This window comes from Aquarana catesbeiana, linkage group LG06 (assembly GCF_042186555.1).
Source record: "Aquarana catesbeiana isolate 2022-GZ linkage group LG06, ASM4218655v1, whole genome shotgun sequence".
Lineage (NCBI taxonomy): Eukaryota > Metazoa > Chordata > Amphibia > Anura > Ranidae > Aquarana > Aquarana catesbeiana.
This window is the reverse complement of record NC_133329.1, coordinates 385,612,399-385,630,769: the sequence shown is the minus strand read 5'-3', so window position 1 is coordinate 385,630,769 and position 18,371 is coordinate 385,612,399. Positions and strand designations below refer to the sequence as shown.

Here is an 18,371-nt window from a genome sequence, read left to right as displayed (position 1 = left end):
GAAAAGGAAAGGGCAGGGAAATTACATTTACCGCTCCTTTCCCCCACTCACCATCCTACTGTGTACCCGCAGCAGCCTGCAGGAGAGAAAAGCCACCAGTGCTGCGGGCGGTTGGGGGGCGGGGGGCCCGGGCACACAAAGGGGAATCAGATGTGGGTAGCACAGGGAGTGGAGGTGCAGTGGGACAATTACAGAATGATACATGGTGTCTGTGTCTCTCCCTACAGCAGCTACAAGCCCCTGGTAGGGAGAGGGGGAGCAATCGGCTTTCAGCTGCTGGAGGAAGAGACACAGACACCGTGGACGTTCTGTAATTGTCCTCCCGCCACACTGATCCCCCTGCTGACTGGGCTCCCTACAGGAGACGTGGTTGTCACCACCCTATTGGCGGCCCTGCAGCTGCTTATGTGACATGGTCTCTTGAAGCGTATACCCCAAAATGTATCTTCAAACCAGGCTGTTAAAACCCTATAACTACACATAGTTGAGCTAGAGTGTGGATTTGAACAATAAAAACAGTGCAAACCAACACCACCAGAAATAACCTTCAATAACTACCTTTTCCATTCTCCTCAAAAGCAGATTTTCCCAGAAGTTCATCAGTGGACTCTTTACGCCGGCAAAGTTTGAAAAACTCTGTAACAAAATCACCTGAAAAATAAAAATTTAGGTCAAGAAATGTCGATGAAAACCAATCCTAAAAACATTACAGGACAGTTGGACACATGGATGTGATCTGACAGCTAGATCGTCAGATCAATTTTTTTTCTTTTCTTAAACAAATCATCCGAGCATGCACTACACAAACAGAAACAGCCACTGCCAGATCCAGAGCTTAAGACTCAATTTTATGGCATATTAAAAATACAGGTCATTGTTTTCTTATTTTGCTAACACATTAACAAGGGGCTGGATTTAAAGTTAATGCATGGCCAAAGTAAAAAAAAAAAAAAGTAAAAAAAAAAAAACTTCATTAGTCTCTTTACAAATCTGCAAGTACACAAAAAAATATGGTGATGTTGCCAGAAATCCAATGTTCTCCTAACTGATGAACTGAAATGGTATGGTTCTAGTTCTCCTTGGCTGGACAACAGAATACCTCCCCCTCATGTCATAGAAATGTGGAGAGGGTGTTCTGTAGTCCAGAAGGAAACACTCAGTCCAACACTGTTTGGGGTTTAAGTGCAGCAGAGGCAATGTTGTCTGACCACTACAGAAAGTTAGGAGTTCGCTAAACTTTTAAGTAATTGTCCACATTTGCAGCATTTTTAAAGTGGCTGTAAAACCTCAGACATGACTAATGAACAGAGAATATCCCTCTATATAGTGTGTACTTGTCTCAATTAAGAGCAATAAGTGTCACGTCTCTCTGCTGCCTCCTTCCTCTGCTATCAGCATGAATCACTCCTGACACCAAGAGAAAAATGGTGACGGGGAGGGAGCAAACAAAACCAGATATCTCTCCTGCGCTCAGGTATTAAGTTCCTCAATGTGTGGTATGACCGAATGCCTCAGTGGTAATTGCCGTCTTGCAGCTCTCCTCAGAATAATGGGTATTCATAGACTAAAAAAAAAAAGGAAAGAAAGGAGGGCGCACCGACCTAGTGCATTACGTGAGAATGTGAATGGGGGGGGGGGAATGTTTCCCTTTCCTCCAATCAGCTCTCAGAGTTCTCCCCACTGAACTCTGCAGAGTGTTTTAGCTATCTAACCTCTGCTTTCTCACAGCTCAGACAAGAATTATAAATTCTGGACTTTGATAAACAGGTACAACTTATGTAAGAGGATTTGTGTTCATCTCTGTGTATCACCTGATGCCAGTCATATCGCTGGGTATATGTGAGGGTTTACAACCACTTTGAAAAGAGACAAAACATGGGGAAATGTGCTTGTATTGCAAGATGTAGCGTAATGGCTTATTTTATCCAGACATACACTTTAAATGTGCACACGCCTATAAAGATATATAGAGGCAGAACACAAAACAAAAAATGTGTTCATACCAACTAATTACATAACCTGCAGTAAAGAAAATTACACCCGATTTGTAACTGGTTGCTATAGACAACCCTTTCCTCCAGTTTTCCTTCCACTGTCATCCTGTAAAGACCACAGCATGTCATAATGTTTAGTTGATGGCTGCTTACCCAGCATGCACTGAGGGTTATCTGCTTTTCTGACTCGGACAGACCACTGTGGAGCTTGAAGAGGATCCAAGTCCCTATTCAGGAAAGCAAACATAAAACTTATTCAGTGCAGTGTAATGGAAAATAAGTTTTTGGGAAGGTAACAATTGGCAACAGTACAGAAACAAAAGACTAAAGTCGACCATACATGGATGGAAATTTGATCAGTTTAGCAGGGACCAGCCAAATTTCAATCCATGTATGAGCAGGGAGGTTGCATTGAAGTTGGCCTACTGATCGACTTCTGCACATCCACCTGTCGGATTTTTGCCTACAGTCAGAAGCACTAATCAGTATATTCGGAGAATAAGGTTTCTGTTAAACCAATGACCAACATTCAGAAAAATGTATAAACATATTATAATGAAGGTTTCCACAAAATAATTCAATTTATAGGTCACTGTAGGATGAATTTTCCTTGTTTACTGCTAGGAAATATCAGCTGAACTTTCTGTGTACATAATAGGGGCACAAAGGCGGTAAGCATCCTATGAACATAACAACATACTGGGGTCAATTTACTAAAACTAGAGTACAAAGTCTTGTGCATGGTAGCCGATTTGGCTTCTAACTTCAGCTTGTTCACTTAGGCTTAATATACACGGGACGTTTTTACAACCTCCCCTGAACGATTTACCTTGACAGATAGTAACCCACGTTTTGCCGCGTTTACATGCCGCGTTCAGAGGCGTTTTGGCACGTTTGTTTTTTAGAAGCCTTTTTTTTTTTTTTTTTTTCAAAATGGCCAAAAATGAAAAACACCTGTAAACGAAACGCGGCTAAACGCGAGTTGCTGTGGTTAGAAGTGTTTGGCGCTAAAACTCAGCCTTCTGAACTCATTTTTTTGCTTTCCAAAAAAGGCCTCTAAACTCAACTGCCTATAAACGACTTTAAAACCCCTTTCACACTGGGGCGGTTTGCAGGCGCTATTGCGCTAAAAATAGCGCCTGCAAACCGACCCGAAACAGCCGCTGCTGTGTCTCCAGTGTGAAAGCCCCGAGGGCTTTCACACTGGAGCGGTGCGCTAGCAGGACGGGAAAAAAAGTCCTGCTAGCAGCATCTTCGGAGCGGTGAAGGAGCGGTGTATACACCGCTCCTTCACCGCTCCTGCCCATTGAAATTAATGGGGCAGTGCGGCTATACCGCCGGCAAAGCGCCTCTGCAGAGGCGCTTTGCAGTGGTTTTTAACCCTTTCTCCGCCGCTAGCGGGGAGTAAAACCTCCCCGATAGCGGACGAATACTGCCACTAAAACGCTGACGCACATCCCACCCCAGTGTGAAAGGGGCTTAAACGGCCCTGTGTACATGTACTGATAAGATAACAGAGGAGAGTTCAGGAGCAGATAAAAAAAATGCCCAACTGCTCCTAAACGTCCGTTAAGCAGCAGCCATGTACATGAGGCCTTAAGCTTAGATAAAAAAAATTTAAAAAATAAAACCTGGAAACTGATTGCTTTCTATGCAGTGCTGCAGCAGATTTTGCACTCTTAAGTTTTAGTAAATCAACCCCATTGTGTCTTGATTCATTTGTAGTGAGGCTGACTCAACAGAGCTTAAAAGAGAAGTATGTAAAGTTAATTTTTTTTTTAATTTTAGAATCATAAATTACCGGGGTGGATGCAGCATCTGTTCCCTACCGGCTCCAACACTGAGAACCAAGCGATCTAACACCATGGATTGCTCAGTTCTCAGAGCTCCCCTAGCAGTGAGCTGGTGACGGTCAGTCACAGCTGTCTGCTCTGTCCCCTCCCCCCCCCCTCGCTCACTGGAGCGCTGGGCTGTGGAGGGAGCGGGAGCAGCCGACTCAGGCTCTCAGCGCTTTGCTGAAAGGCTGAGCCGGGTGCCAAACCAGGTATTTGGGCGGATTCCAACTTTATTGTTGCGATCTTGCACGAGTATGGACCAGCTCTGTGACATCAGCCGAAAGCGGGCTTCAGCCTGCTGTCAGCTGAATATGGGTCTCAGGAGTGCAGAGCGAACTTCACTCCTGTGATCCACAGGAGAAGTACAGCCAAACGAGCTTTGGCTGTACTTCTCCTTTAAGGGATCTCTACAGTAAAAGTGGTGATGAACTTTGTCCTCCATCCCTTTTTTTTAATGAAAAAGACAGCAATACAGAGGATCTTGGATAGCATGGGCATACTTAATATTAAAATAGTAGTACTCACGAATACACATCATTATCCACTATAATGCCTTCAGTCAGACAGGGCCATGTGGTAGCTAAGTGAAGTTCACTAGGAGAAAAACACAGACAATATAATGTAAATACATAATAGAGTCAAGTAACGGAGCATCACTGTCCTTTTAGCAGTTAGAAAGAACAGAACAGCTTCACTGACAGTTTCATGCGCACTCGGAAACTGAAAAGTCAGCCAGCTGATAGGGCGGCCGCTGTAAGACTTCAGGTAACCTCTGGGCCTCCTGATTTAGAAGGTACAAAGTCAGACTCGGACAATGTAAAGCTAAAACCAAAGAGTGAATATATATTTATAAGTACGATAAGCCTGCAAGGTTAGAGCCTCAACATTATGATACTTGTAGTAAGTCAGTCATAACCAGTTGATCACATTCTATGCAACACGTTGATAAAACACTATATATATATATATATATATATATATATATATATATATATATATATATATATATATATATATATATATATATATGAACCATGATGGAATAGGAGGATGGAATCCCTTAAAACTGATAATATTCTCATTCTGTGTACACACACACACACACACACACATTATATATTATTTATATAATATATATACCGTATAAAGGCCGAGTTTTTCAGCACATTTTTTTGTGCTGAAAATGCCCCCCTCAGCTTATAATCGAGTCAAGCACTTTTCTGCAGCAGAGAATGACATTTTCCGAATCGACTTTGGGGCCCCGTATCTATCGTAGATACGGGGCCACTTGGTGCTAGGAACCCCAAACCCAGTGGAACTAGCACTACAACATATCCAAAGCTGGGGTTCCTAACACCAAGTGGCCCCCGAGATACAGGCCCCCAAATTCGGTTCGGAAAATGTCATTCTCTGCTGCAGAAAAGTGCTTGACATTTTCCGAACTAAATTTGGGGCCCCGTATCTCGAGGCTACTTGGTGCTAGGAACCCCAGCTTTGGATATGTTGTAGTGCTCGTTCCACTGGGTTTGCACACTAAATTTGGGGTTCCTAGTACCAAGTGGCCCTGAGATAGGGGGCCCCAAATTCTGTCAACTGTGTTTATCTGCAGCAATGTCATTTTGGGACCCTTTGGGTCCAGAGACCCCATATTTTGGCTGTAGCTAGGGGGCATCTAAGAACCCTTAACTATAGAGTTTGAAGTTCGGGGGACCTATGGCTGCAAATGGTCAGAGTGAGGCATGCAAATGGGCATTGTTTACCCCCTTTTCCACTTACAGTAGATGCGCATGTCTCGTCCTAGGCTTATACTCGAGTCAATAAGTTTTCCCAGTTTTTTGTGGTAAAATTAGGTGCCTCGGCACCTAATTTTATAATATATATATATATATATATATATATATATATATATATATATATATATATATATATATATATATATATATATATATATATATACACATATATACACACACACACACACGTACACTCACATTATTTGATGTACAAAAAAAATCATTTACTACAAAAGGTTCCTCAGAGCACTTTAGTTTATCTAAAAAGACAGCAGAGCAGAAACTGCATTGCTTTCAGGCTTGAGGAAATTGCCCATTTCTCTGTCATAGTGTCAGTGTTCACCAAGACAGTAAGGTGTAAAAAAATAAATAAAAAGGTTTTATTTCTCATCTAAGCCATTCAAAACTAAACTTTTTTTTTTTTTTTACTGCAGCAGTTCCCCTCTTCACTGGGCATATTGATAGCCACGGGAACCATTGGCTCCTGCTTTTGCCAATCAATTTCTAGGACTAGGAAGTGGGGCCGAGCTCCACTGTCTGTGTCATGTCAATATATGAATATACTGAGACTTGGGAGTGAGCCAGCACAAGTGCCCCCACAGAAAGCGGCTTTCTATGGGGGCACTTGGCAGGAGGAGAAGCCAGGAGTCTCGGCAGGGGACCCGAGAAGAGGAAGATCTGGGCTACTCTGTGCAAAACCACTACACAGAGCAAGTAAGTATAACATGCTTATTATTTTAATAAATAAAAAAAAAAAAAAGGACACTTTAATATAACTTTAGTATTACATCAAGTACATATGTTAAAGTGACAATGTTGCTTGTATAAGAGATTTCCACCAGCTTTTCCCTGCAAAAGATTAGGTTGTGTACTTTCCTGTCTGGCAAGCAATGATCAAATGTCAGACAGGTAAGTATAACATTTTTACAGGGGAAAGCTGGCAAAAGTGATATTACGCTAGCAATGGGGTCACTTTAAGGGGGTACGAGAGAGGTGTTTTTTTTTTTCCTATTTAAAGTGGAGAAGCCTTTTAAGCAATATATTTTGGAATCATCATTTGGAAAGAATACCTGCAAATATGATCACAGACTTAAGTGGGTGCTTGGCACAAAAGTAGGAACATTTGATGTATAATTAGTAAGAATTTTTTTTTTTTTTTTGTTCATCGCAGAGGTGGCAGACAGCTTACCGCTAGCTGCAGTGCCAGTCTGCCACTCTCAGCAGGCTCAGAATCATCGCAGGTACGGTTAAGCGGAGCATACTGACACTTTAGTGTATAAGAGCAGAAACATAGAACATTGCGGCGATCTAAAATATCACCCTGGAAGCTCGGTCATTTAGATTTCTTACCAATTTCCTAGTCTGCATCTATTTATTCACCACTTATATATTTTCCTCACAAGATGGAAAACCTACCTACAGGTTGCACCAATTATTGTGTCTAACGTATCATTTAATCTGGTGATTTCAATGTGCAATTTAGCCTAAAAAAAGGTCAGATTTCTGTGCAAGTGGCCACATTGTCCACTTATATTGCATGATTACCCTGGAGGAAAGTCAATGAGCCATTTCCTCAGCTAACATTTAACGGTTATGGAAAAGAGGCCGATAACATCACTGATTGTAGGAGCAGGTAAATGCTAAATGTAAAAGGCTGTGCATGAATTGCCATTAGAGGGCGCAGTAGGTGAAACGTGTACATCTCCGATGGCCTACACTGCAAAATTAAATATAACAGATTGATTTTTATTTAATGAACAAAATAATAAACCAATGAACAGAAGAGGTACAAACAAAAAAAAATAAATGAATGCACAAATGGCAATTACTTGGCTTCAGTGGTCAGTGCTGTAAACATTGGGGTTGATTTACTAAAGGCAAACAAACCGAGCAATTTGCAAGTGCAGTTGCACTCGTATTCCCTGGAGCTTTGTGAATGTGTTAAAGCGTAACTCCACTTTTGTTGAGAAAAAAGCATTCCCCCCTCTGGGTGATCTATGAACATTGCAGCGATTTTAACAAACGTTGTTGCAGATTCCTACCTTTTGTTATTCTGAAGAAATAGCTGTATGTTTCTTTGTGTCCAAGTGAATGTGAATGGCAGTGACTTTATAATTATCAATCAGCAGCTGCACCTGCAGGGCTCTAATGGAGAAAGGGGCAGAGTCTGCTTCCCCTTTATATATGATTTCCCTTTCAGAGTATCTCACCAAAACGACATTTTTGTTGCAGGGGACGCCTGAAATCTGACTTGTATCTTAGTGCAGACTTCTGGGGAAATCAGTAGGCCAATCACACAAGCTGGAAATTACATTTCTGGAGGGTGTCCCCCGTACACCGTCCGTGTACAGAATGCTTCCAGATTGCCATATTGCATCTTACAGATAATTGACAAAAATTAGATTAAGGCTGACCTGTAGGTACAAGAAATATCTCCTTAACCTACACGGTTAAAGCGGCACAGGCGCATTGAGTGTGCCATTAGAAAGGGTGATCATGCCGTCACTGACGGCTCATGTGCGCATGCGCCGGAGTGACGTCATCGCTGCTCCGGCCAGTCACAGCGCCAGAGCAGCGATACCCGGAAGGAAGATGGACGCTTCATGGAAGAGGGGACAGTGGTGACATCGCAGTCTCCTGTCAGGTAAGTGACAAATAATGGGCTACTATGCGATGCATAGTAGCCCATTATGCTTTACCATTGCAGGGAAACAAAGAGGAAGTAAACCAGGGTTTACTTCCTCTTTAAAGCTCTGCTGATTTCCATAATCATCATCAATATGTGCAGGCAAAAATGCTGTTTATTTTCCTGGCACCTGATTGGGTATTCTTAACATTGTGAAGCTTCACCACATTCATTAAGCTCCAGGAAAAACTAGTGCAACTGCACCTGCAAAGTGTTTTTTGCCTTTAGTAAATCAACCTCATTGTGTAAAATTGAGCTAAACAGCAGAGGCCAGCAGAGGGCAGAAGCACCCTGTTGCTGATATAAAAGCATTCTACCAATGTCTTTCATCCATTGGAGAAAACTCATTTTTGAAAATTATGAAGAAAAAAGCATATGCACATAACAGTTAACTTCGCTATTAGCTGCAAAGTGCAAAGCAAGAGCTATAGTCCAATAACATCTCGGCATTTGCTTTCTATCATATGCCTCAGCACTCAAAAAAAAACATTCACACTCGCCCTTGCTAGAGAAGTTTAACCAATTCATGATCGCCCACCGTAGATCTACTGCGGCAGGGCGCCCGCTCTGCTCCAGATCACGTACCTAGTATGTGATCGGACACTTCCGGGTCTGGGGTGCGTACCGCCGGCGATCTGCTCCCAACAATGATCACACAGTAGGAGCCCAGCAGCGGGCACCACAAACTCGAGGTCCGCCGGCACCCGCAGATTACACAGGGCACAGGCAGAATGACAATCAGCCTATGTAAACAAGGCAGATTGTTGTTCTGTCAGAAGGGAAGGCATGGATCCTGGGTTTCTGCTAAGCAGGAACATGGATCATTGCCTTCCCCTAGTCAAAGCACCTCCCGCACAGTGAGTAGGCACAACCTGGGCACGCATGTAACCCTTTGATCGCCCCTGATGTTAACTACTTCCCAGCTAGTGTCATTAGTACAGTGACAGTGCATATTTTTTTACCACTAATCACTGTATTAGCGTCACTGGTCCCCAAAGTGTCTCAAAAGTGTCAGTTAGTGGTTGATTTGTCCACCGCAATATCGCAGTCCCACTCGAAGTCGCTGATCGCCGCCAATACTAGTAAAAAAATTTTAAAAAATTAAAAATAGCCCATAGTTTGTAGACGCTGTAACTTTTGCACAAACCAATCAATATACCCTAACTGCTGGTTCACACAGGGGCAACACGACTTGCAGGCCGACTCACCGAAGCGACCTGCACACGACTTCAGCAGCGACTTGCAAAATGACTTCTGTATAGAAGTCAATGCAAGTCGCCTGAAGTTGCCCCACAAATAGTACAGGAACCTTTTTCTAAGTCGGAGCGACTTGCGTCGCTCCTATTAGAACGGTTCCGTAGTACAGAACGGGACGCGACTTGTCAGGCGGCTAAGTCGCCTGACAAGTCACCCCTGTGTGAACCGGGGCTTATTGGGATTTTATTTACCAAAAATATGCAGCAGAATACATATTGGCCTAAATTGATGAAGAAATTAGATTTTTAATATTTTTATTGGATATGTTTTATAGCAGAAAGTAAAGAATATTGTTGTTTTTTTTCCATGGTCTTTTTTTGTTTATAGCGCAAAAAATAAAAACCACATAGGTGATCAAATACCACCAAAAAAAAGCTCTATTTATGGGAGAAAAAGGACAAAAATTGTATTTGGGTACAGCGTCGCACGACTGCGCAATTGTCAGTTAAAATAACACAGTACCGTATCGCAAAAAGTGGCCTGGTCTTTAAAGGGGGGTAAATCTTCTGGAGGTCAAGTGGTTAAAGTGTTTGTCCGATCGGGCTCAGGTAGGTATAAAGGGGGGGGGCTGCACAGAGGATTTTATTTTTAACCCTAATGCAGAGAATGTATTAAGGTAAACCTTCTGCCTTTATAACCACTTTAACCGCTTGCCAACCAGCCGCCGTCATTTTACTGCGGCAGGTCGGCACGATCCCGTGAACAGCTAGCTATATGCCGGCTCGCGGGATCAGGACAGCAGGCGCGTGCGCGCCGCTGCACAGCGGGGGTGCTGATGCTCGTGGACGATGGTAGAAATGACCGCTGGCCAGGAGCGATCGTGAGCAGGAGACACAGAACAGGGACGAGTGTGTGCAAACACACAATTCCCTGTTTTGTTTTGAGAGGAGTGACAGATCGTGTGTTCCTATTAGCTAGGAACCACGATCCGTCACTTCCTCTAGTCAGTCTCCTCCCCCTTCAGTTAGAATCACCTCCCAGGGAACACATTTAACCCCTTCACTACCAGTGACATTGTTACAGTAATCAATGCATTTTTATAGCACTGATCGCTGTATAAATGCCAATGGTCCCAAAAATGTGTCAAAATTGTCCATTACTAGTAAAAAAAATAAAATTAATAATAAAAATACTATAAATCTATCCCCTATTTTGTAGATGCTATAACTTTTGCGCAAACCAATCAATATACGCTTATTGCGATTTTTTTTTTAACAAAAATATGTAGAAGAATACATAGCCTAAACTGAGAAAAAATTAACTTTTTTAAAAAAAAAAAAAATGGAGATATTTATTATAGCAAAAAGTACAAAATATTGTGTTTTTTCCAAAATTGCCACATTTTTTTGTTTATAGCGCAAAAAATAAAAACTGCAGAGGCGATCAAATACCACCAAAAGAAAGCTCTATTTGTGGGGGGAAAAAAAAGGACAACAATTTTGTTTGGGTGCAGAGTCGCACGACCGTGCAATTGTCAGTTTACAGTGAAGTGCAGCGCAGTGCCGAATCGCAAAAAATGGCCTGGTCATTCAGCAGCCAAATCTTCCGGGGCTGAAGTGGTTAAAAATGTTACAACGAGCCATACACCTTATGATCTGATTGTACAAAGGTTGTACATCTCCCTTCAGACTTACCAAAAGTATGCAGAGAGGACCTAGGTAAACAATGCATTTCAATTATATGCAATCAGACAGGCACTTGGACTTGTACAGCTGTTGGTGAATATAATGGACGCAGTACAGATGGTTAAACGTTTGACCATCCTAATACCCCTACCACAGTTATTTACAATTCCATACACTAGAAACAATGGTGAAAGGAACGTGCTGTGCGGCAGATATGTGTAAATCTTAGGGGTGGAAAGATAGCAATACAAATTCATTGGCAGGTAAAAAAAGCTCCCATATATGTGATTTCATTTGTGCATTTAGCAGTTTGCTGGAGCTCAGATTTAAAGGTGAAGTTTAATAAGCCTTTATTTAGCATTTCCTGGATCCTCCCTGTCTACATGTACTTATATAGCGCCGTCAATTTTACGCAGCACTTTACATATATATTGTACATTCACATCAGTCCCTACCCTCAAGGTGCTTATAATTGAAGGTCCCTAACTCACATTCATACATATACTAGGGCCACCAGCATGTCTTTGAAGCGCGGGAGGAAACCGGAGTACCCCGAGGAAATCCATGCAGGCACAGAGTGAACATGCAACCTCCAGGCAGGTGGTAGTGCCCTGGTTGGGATTTGAACCGGCGACCCTAGCCCCTGCGCTGCCCAACATGCTAATGATATTAAATAGTTTAAGACCCAGTGGCTTTACCACTGTGCTTCTCTATGCATTGCAGGCAGATCATGGACGGTGGAAGGGGTCTGCAGGTTGTTGTACACAACTTCCTGAAAACATCACAGCACCCTGCCTCAGTACTCCTCCCAACAGCCCATAGGCCGGTCATACATGGTTAGAATCTCAGCCGGTTCAGCAGGAATCGGCCAATATTCGAACCCTTAGTGGGCAGGTTGAATGTACCAAGTCCATCAATCAACTTGGGTACAACCAGCCTGCTGGATTCGCTTGCGATTATCGTCCAGCCAGTAAATGAGGTGGGCTCTATCTCACTGGCTGCAGATTCTAATGAATTCTATGAGAGGCTCACAGTGTTCTGTGGATTATAAGTAATGTCAGTGCAGAAGATGAGCCGGGACTACCATGGAAGACAGAAGGTAAAAAGCTGGAGCTCAGATTTATATAACCAGATTCCATCTGTCCATTCATAGTGTATGTTTGGTAAAAGAAGTTGTTCCTACTAACAAAAAAATAAGTCTTTTTAAAACAACCCCCCCCCCCCACACACACACACACACACACACACACACACACCCCATCCATTATACCCACCTTATTGGGTCCTCACAGGCGCCAAATGGAAGTTTTCCAAATTCCAGTCCTCCAACTTCTCCACCAATAACAGCATCAATGTCTATTATAAAAGACATAACCGTGTCTCTATTAATACATAATATATATTTATATATACATACACACACAACATACATTGCAGCAAAATAACCGGCTCAATCAGTAACCTGAACATGCACACAGATCTGTTCAATGCAGTGAAGGTTCATAGGGGGGTTTATTTACTAAAGCTGGAAAGTGCAAAATCAGGCTCACTTCTGCATAGAAACCAATCAGCATCCAACCTCAGCTTGTTCAATTAAGTTTTGGCAATAAAACCTGGAAGGCCATTGGTTTCTCTGCGGAAGTGAGCCTGATTTTGCATTCTCCAGCTTTAGTAAATAAACCCCATTGTGTTCACCCCTAGTGATCAAATAGAGATCCTCTCAGTTCCAGCTTAGGTCAGGTTTATTTTTACATCATGGGTGCTCAATCTTTTGAAAAGCAAGGGCCACTTAAAAGTGGTTGTAAACCATTACACTTACCCAGTAATGTTACTGGCCACAGGTAATACATAGAGATTAAACAAGTCCTCATATATAAGTTGTACCTGTTTATCTGCAGTCATCTCTTCTCTACATCTTTTAAAAGTGCTGGATTTACAAAGCTTGTCTGAGCTGTCAAAAAAAACACAAAAAAAAAACGGCAGAGAGCTGAAGTGAGGAGAGCTCTGACAGCTGATTGGAGGGAAGGGAAGGGAAGGGCCACTTTACCGTAGTTTTAGCAGCACTATTCTGGCGCTAGCGGGGCGATTTTAACCCCCCCCAGCAGCCGAAAAAGGGTTAAAACCACCCGCAAAGCACCGATGCAGCGTCAGTTTGCTGGTGCTGCCCCATTGTTTTCAATGGGCATGGGCGCTTTAGGAGTGGTGTATACACTGCTTCCACAGAATTGCAAAAATGCGGCTTGCAGGATCTTTTTTACCGTCCTGCAAGCGCACTGCCCCAGTGTGAAAGCCCGATGGAGAGACAGGAGAGGCTCTTTACAGGTGCTATTTTTAGCGCTGTAGCGCCTGTAAAGCGCCTCAGTGTGAAAGGGGTCTTAGTGATTTGGAAACTGGCCGCAGGCCACAATGAACTGTGGGGGTTCTACAACCCCCCCAAAACGCAAATGCAAAGCCCTTACTGCCCTGAGCACACTAATGTGCTGCAGTTTACCCGCACCACAGTGCACCTGTGGCTTTCTTGAGGGTTAGCTGCACTGAGCCATAGACTTCTATTACATCTTCTTGAAAGCGCACCAAAAACCTCCGGATATAATAGAAGTCTGTGGCTTAGTGCAGCTAACCTGCAGGAAAGCCACCGGTGTACCGGTACCGGTACAGCGCAGTACCACTCTATCCTTGTGTATAATCAAGTAAGGCTCTTTACAGGAAAGAGCTGCTATTTCTGATACTCTTCTAGCAGAAGAGATAGCTACCAGGAAAATTAGTTTCCTCGTCAGTAAGACCAAAGGAATCTGACGTATTGGTTCAAAAGGTTGTTTTTGTAACACCGATAGAACCAAGTTCAAGTCCCAGGGGTTTAGGGGCGCCTTAACCGGAGGATTAAGGCGCATCACCCCCTGTATAAAGTTTCGGATCAGAGAATGCGAAGAAAGCGGCCGTTGAAACAACACTGATAAGGCCGACACCTGGCCCTTGATGGTACTCAAGGCCAGCTTCATCTCTAATCCTAATTGTAGAAAATTCAGAATTCTACCTATGACATATTTCCTGGGATGCCAACCCCTGGATTCACACCAGGATACATAAGCTTTCCAGACTCTATGATAAATCATTCTGGAAGCTGGCTTCCTTGCATTTTTTTTTTTTTTTTTTTTTTTTTTTTTTTTTTTTGCCACATCAGCGAGAGGGTGTACCATGGGAGTAACTTTTTTTCAAGTTGACGCTCAAGAAAAATACCTCCCTTTTCCGTCACATCATTATGGCTTTAAAGTCTTGCATTGATTGGGGGATTACTTAACATACCTATTCCATACTTACATCCCTCCCCCCACTATCCCAGTATTCCAGCATAGGCCATTAATACCATACTAGCCACCCTCCCCCACCCCATGCCACCCTCCCTGACCCCCCCCCTCCCCCGAGACCATACTCCCTCATGTCTCCTGTTTATTTTTTTTTTTTTTTTTTTTTTTAATATATATATTATTATGTTCTATTATGTTCTTTAGGACGCCCTCACAACAACCATATCTCAGCTGCTTTGAGAGAAATTCTGAATTTTTCCCATTCTCCCCACTTGGACCTAAACGCTTCCATTTTCATCCCCTCACTGAACCTTAGATATTCCATATCCTGTGTCTCATTTATTTTATTGAACCATTCCCTCATGGTTGGCCTTTCTTTTCTGTTCCAGTTATTGGGGATTAGGCTCTTAGCTGCATCAATAAGGTGAGGAAGGAGTGATCTGAGGTAGGCCTTCGTGTGCATCTCACTCAGGTGGAACAGGAGGACCCTGGGGTCCCTTGGTAAATCATACTTTGTAATCTCTTTAATGTATTTTCTAATCTCATCCCAGAAAATCGCTATCTCAGGACACGACCACCACACATGGGCCATCGTCCCGATTTCGCCACATCCCCTCCAGCAAAGCCGAGATTTATCCTTATCAATTTTATGCATCTTATCCGGGGTCATATACATTCTGGTTAAACACTTGTAATTTAACTCTAGGACTTTATAGTTAACTGACGTGGTCAAAAGACGCTTTACTATCAGATCCACTTCTGTCCCTGCAAATGTTAAACCTAGCTCCTTCTCCCATTTACTTATAAAGGGCAGGGTATCTATTCTCTTCAGCTCGACCAATATTTTATATATTCTAGAGAAACCGCTTTTTTTGTTCCGTTCTAGACATATTTTCTCCAATGGAAGAAGACTATTCACTGTTCTGATAGGTTGCGGTAAGGATGCTATGAAGTGTTTTAACTGAGCATAACGCCATGGGTTAATTATCATCCTATCTCCTCTTTTCTTGAGCTCCTGCAATGAACAGATTTTCCCCCGGTCCATTACATCTCTTAACTGCAAGTTCTCGTCTAGTAGCCATTTCCCAAACCATTCTTCCTTTCCCGGTGGAAAGTAATCTACTTCCTTCAATGACATTAGTGGTGAGTTGTATTGCCAATGTTCCCTTTTATGTACCCGATCCCATACTCCAAGTGCATGTCTAGTGATTTCGTGCATTTTTGTGTCTTGTTTTCTTAATTTTGGTGCGTACCATATTATTTTGTGCAGTTTTATCTTACTAATATTGTTTTCAATTTCTACCCATTGTTTACCTTTGTTTTTAAACCAATCTATTACCCTCCCCAGTGCAATAGCTTCATAATATTTACTGATATCAGGTGCTCCCCATCCCCCTTTGTTTTTGGTGTTTATTAATTGGTCATATTTTATCCGTGGGGTTTTCCCTTTCCATATGAATTTTAGAATCATTGAGTGCAACCTCTTGAGGTAACCAGACGGAAGAGCCACTGGGATCATTTGCAATGTGTATGTAATTTTTGGTAATAAAACCATTTTAAATGAGCTAATTCTACCCGACCACGACAGTTGCCCCTGTTGTAATCTCTTTAGTCCTACTTTAACCTCATTTAAAAGCGGGATGAAGTTGGCCTGGAATAACTCTTCTACTGATGGTGTGATTTTGATTCCTAGATATTTTAAGGCTTCCCTCTCCCACCTAAAGGGAAAATATTTTTGATAAGCGAAGTCACTTGTCTTTTTTGGGTTAATGTCTAGAACTTCTGATTTGGTGGTGTTTACTTTAAAATTAGACAGTTTCCCGTATTCTTCTAATGTAGCTAGGACATTCGGGAGGGAGATTCTTGGGTTGGTTATATAGCGCAGAATATCGTCCGCAAAAGCAGCGAGCTTATACTCGATTCCCCCTATGTTGACCCCACCAATATCCGGGTCCTGTCTTATTCTGGCAAGGAGGGGCTCCAAAACCATCAGGAAGAGCATTGGGGAGATTGGACACCCCTGTCTTGTGCCATTGTACATACTGAAAGGCTCGGATAAGATCCCGTTTATTTTTACTCTCGCCGATGGTTTTGAATAAAGTGCCTTTATCCAGCTACAGATCCTCTCCCCATAACCTACTTGTTTGAGAGTTTCTATCATGAAGTCCCAGTCTACTCTATCAAATGCTTTTTCAGCATCTATAGATAGCAGTAGACCTGGGACCCCACTCTCTTTAATTTCCTGGGTTATCAATAGCGTCTTGATACTGTTGTCCCTTCCTTGCCTACCTGGTATGAACCCCACCTGATCGGGATGGATAATGTTTTCAATTATTTGCTTTACTCTACCCGCGATAACTTTTGCAAAGATTTTTGTGTCATTGTTTAGAAGGGATATAGGTCTAAAGCTAGAGCATAGTGTGTTGTCCTTACCCTCCTTGTGAATGAACACTATAGTGGCTGCCAATGCATCTCTACTCATCTCCCCTCTCGTTCCTATCTCATTTATATAAGTACATAATTTTGGTACTAACTGCTCTTGATATTTCTTATAATATAATATCGTCAGCCCGTCTGGGCCAGGGCTCTTTCCTGTCTGGGTCTCCTTGATAGCTTTCCTTACCTCCGCCTCTGTAATGGGGGCATCTAGCACGAGACTCTCCTCTTTTGTTATCTTAGTCATCCCAGTATCTTTTAGGTAGTTAATTATTTTTTCTCGCTTTTGCTCTCTTATTATATCGTTATCCTTTATATTTATTGAGTAGAGTTCCCCATAAAATTCCTGGAAGGTTTGTGCTATATCCTTATCCTTATGTTTATATTCTCCTGATTTCGTCTTTATCTTATCGATGTAGTTTTTGTTTTTCTTTTTACACAATGCCCTAGCCAGCACCCGGCCTGGTTTATTCCCAGATACATATCTTTCTTTTTTGACTAGATTGTATTTCTTACGGTTTTCTGCCTCTATCTGCTGTCTCAAGGCCTCCCTGGCCCCATGTAGTTTTCCCAAGGTCCCTCCTTCCCCTGAATCTTTATGCTGCCTTTCTAGTTTTTTGACTTCTTCCTGGAGAGTGCTCAAGATTTTTTTCTGCCTTCTCTCTTTCTCCACCCCCGCCTTTATTATTATCCCCCTAATATATGCCTTATGGGCCTCCCATACCATTGCTTCTGATACTTCTTTGGAGGAATTGGTTCTAAAATAGAATTCCAGTTCATCATTTATTAATTTGTCTATTTCCTTATCATGAAGGAGATCTTCATTTAGTCTCCAATTGTGGAACGGGGGAGATTGCTTATTTTGCTTAATCCGTAATGTCACCGGGGCGTGGTCCGAAAATGTTATGGAACCAATATTTGTACTTTCGACCTCCTCTAAGTATCTGTGGTCTGTGAGAAAATAGTCAAGTCTTGAGTACGTCGCGTGCACGGGGGAGTAGTATGTAAAATCCAATACTGTTTGATGTTGCATCCTCCAAGCATCAACTAGTTGAAGCTGATGTAGTTTTTTTTTGAGTTTGTTCAACCAAACCCCTCCAGTCCCCCGAGCACGCGACGCGCTATCCCTGCCCGGTTCAAGGCATAGGTTCAAGTCTCCTGCCAGAACCGTCCTCCCTCTCCTGAAACCCTCTAACTTCAGTAAGGCTCCGATTAGATATTTACTTGGGTTGTTATTGGGGCAGTAGATGTTAGCTAAAGTATATAACTCGCCATTTAGTTTTCCCCTCAAAAATAATAATCGGCCCTCCGGGTCAGACAATCTCTCCTCTATCTGGAAGCGGGTTTCCCTAGCAAAGCCGATCGCTACCCCTTTTGCACCCCTTATCGGGGAGTCGCTATAGAACCACAACGGGTAGTCCCTTGACAGAATCCTCTGAT

The 18,371-nt window shown here is 42.6% G+C and overlaps 1 protein-coding gene across 2 annotated transcripts in view; it reads right to left on the bottom strand.

Moving 5' to 3' along the window:
• The window catches only part of RAB3GAP1 (RAB3 GTPase activating protein catalytic subunit 1), a 245,296-nt gene that overhangs the window by 158,511 nt on the left and 68,414 nt on the right, over nucleotides 1-18,371 (bottom strand). For both annotated transcript variants that reach the window (XM_073634286.1, XM_073634287.1), the window contains exons 9-12: nucleotides 12,465-12,546; nucleotides 4,355-4,423; nucleotides 2,148-2,221; nucleotides 559-651 (exon numbers count right to left, since the gene is read on the bottom strand). In XM_073634286.1, coding sequence (XP_073490387.1) covers nucleotides 559-651; nucleotides 2,148-2,221; nucleotides 4,355-4,423; nucleotides 12,465-12,546 — 318 coding nt within the window. The remainder of the gene's footprint in view (nucleotides 1-558; nucleotides 652-2,147; nucleotides 2,222-4,354; nucleotides 4,424-12,464; nucleotides 12,547-18,371) is intronic.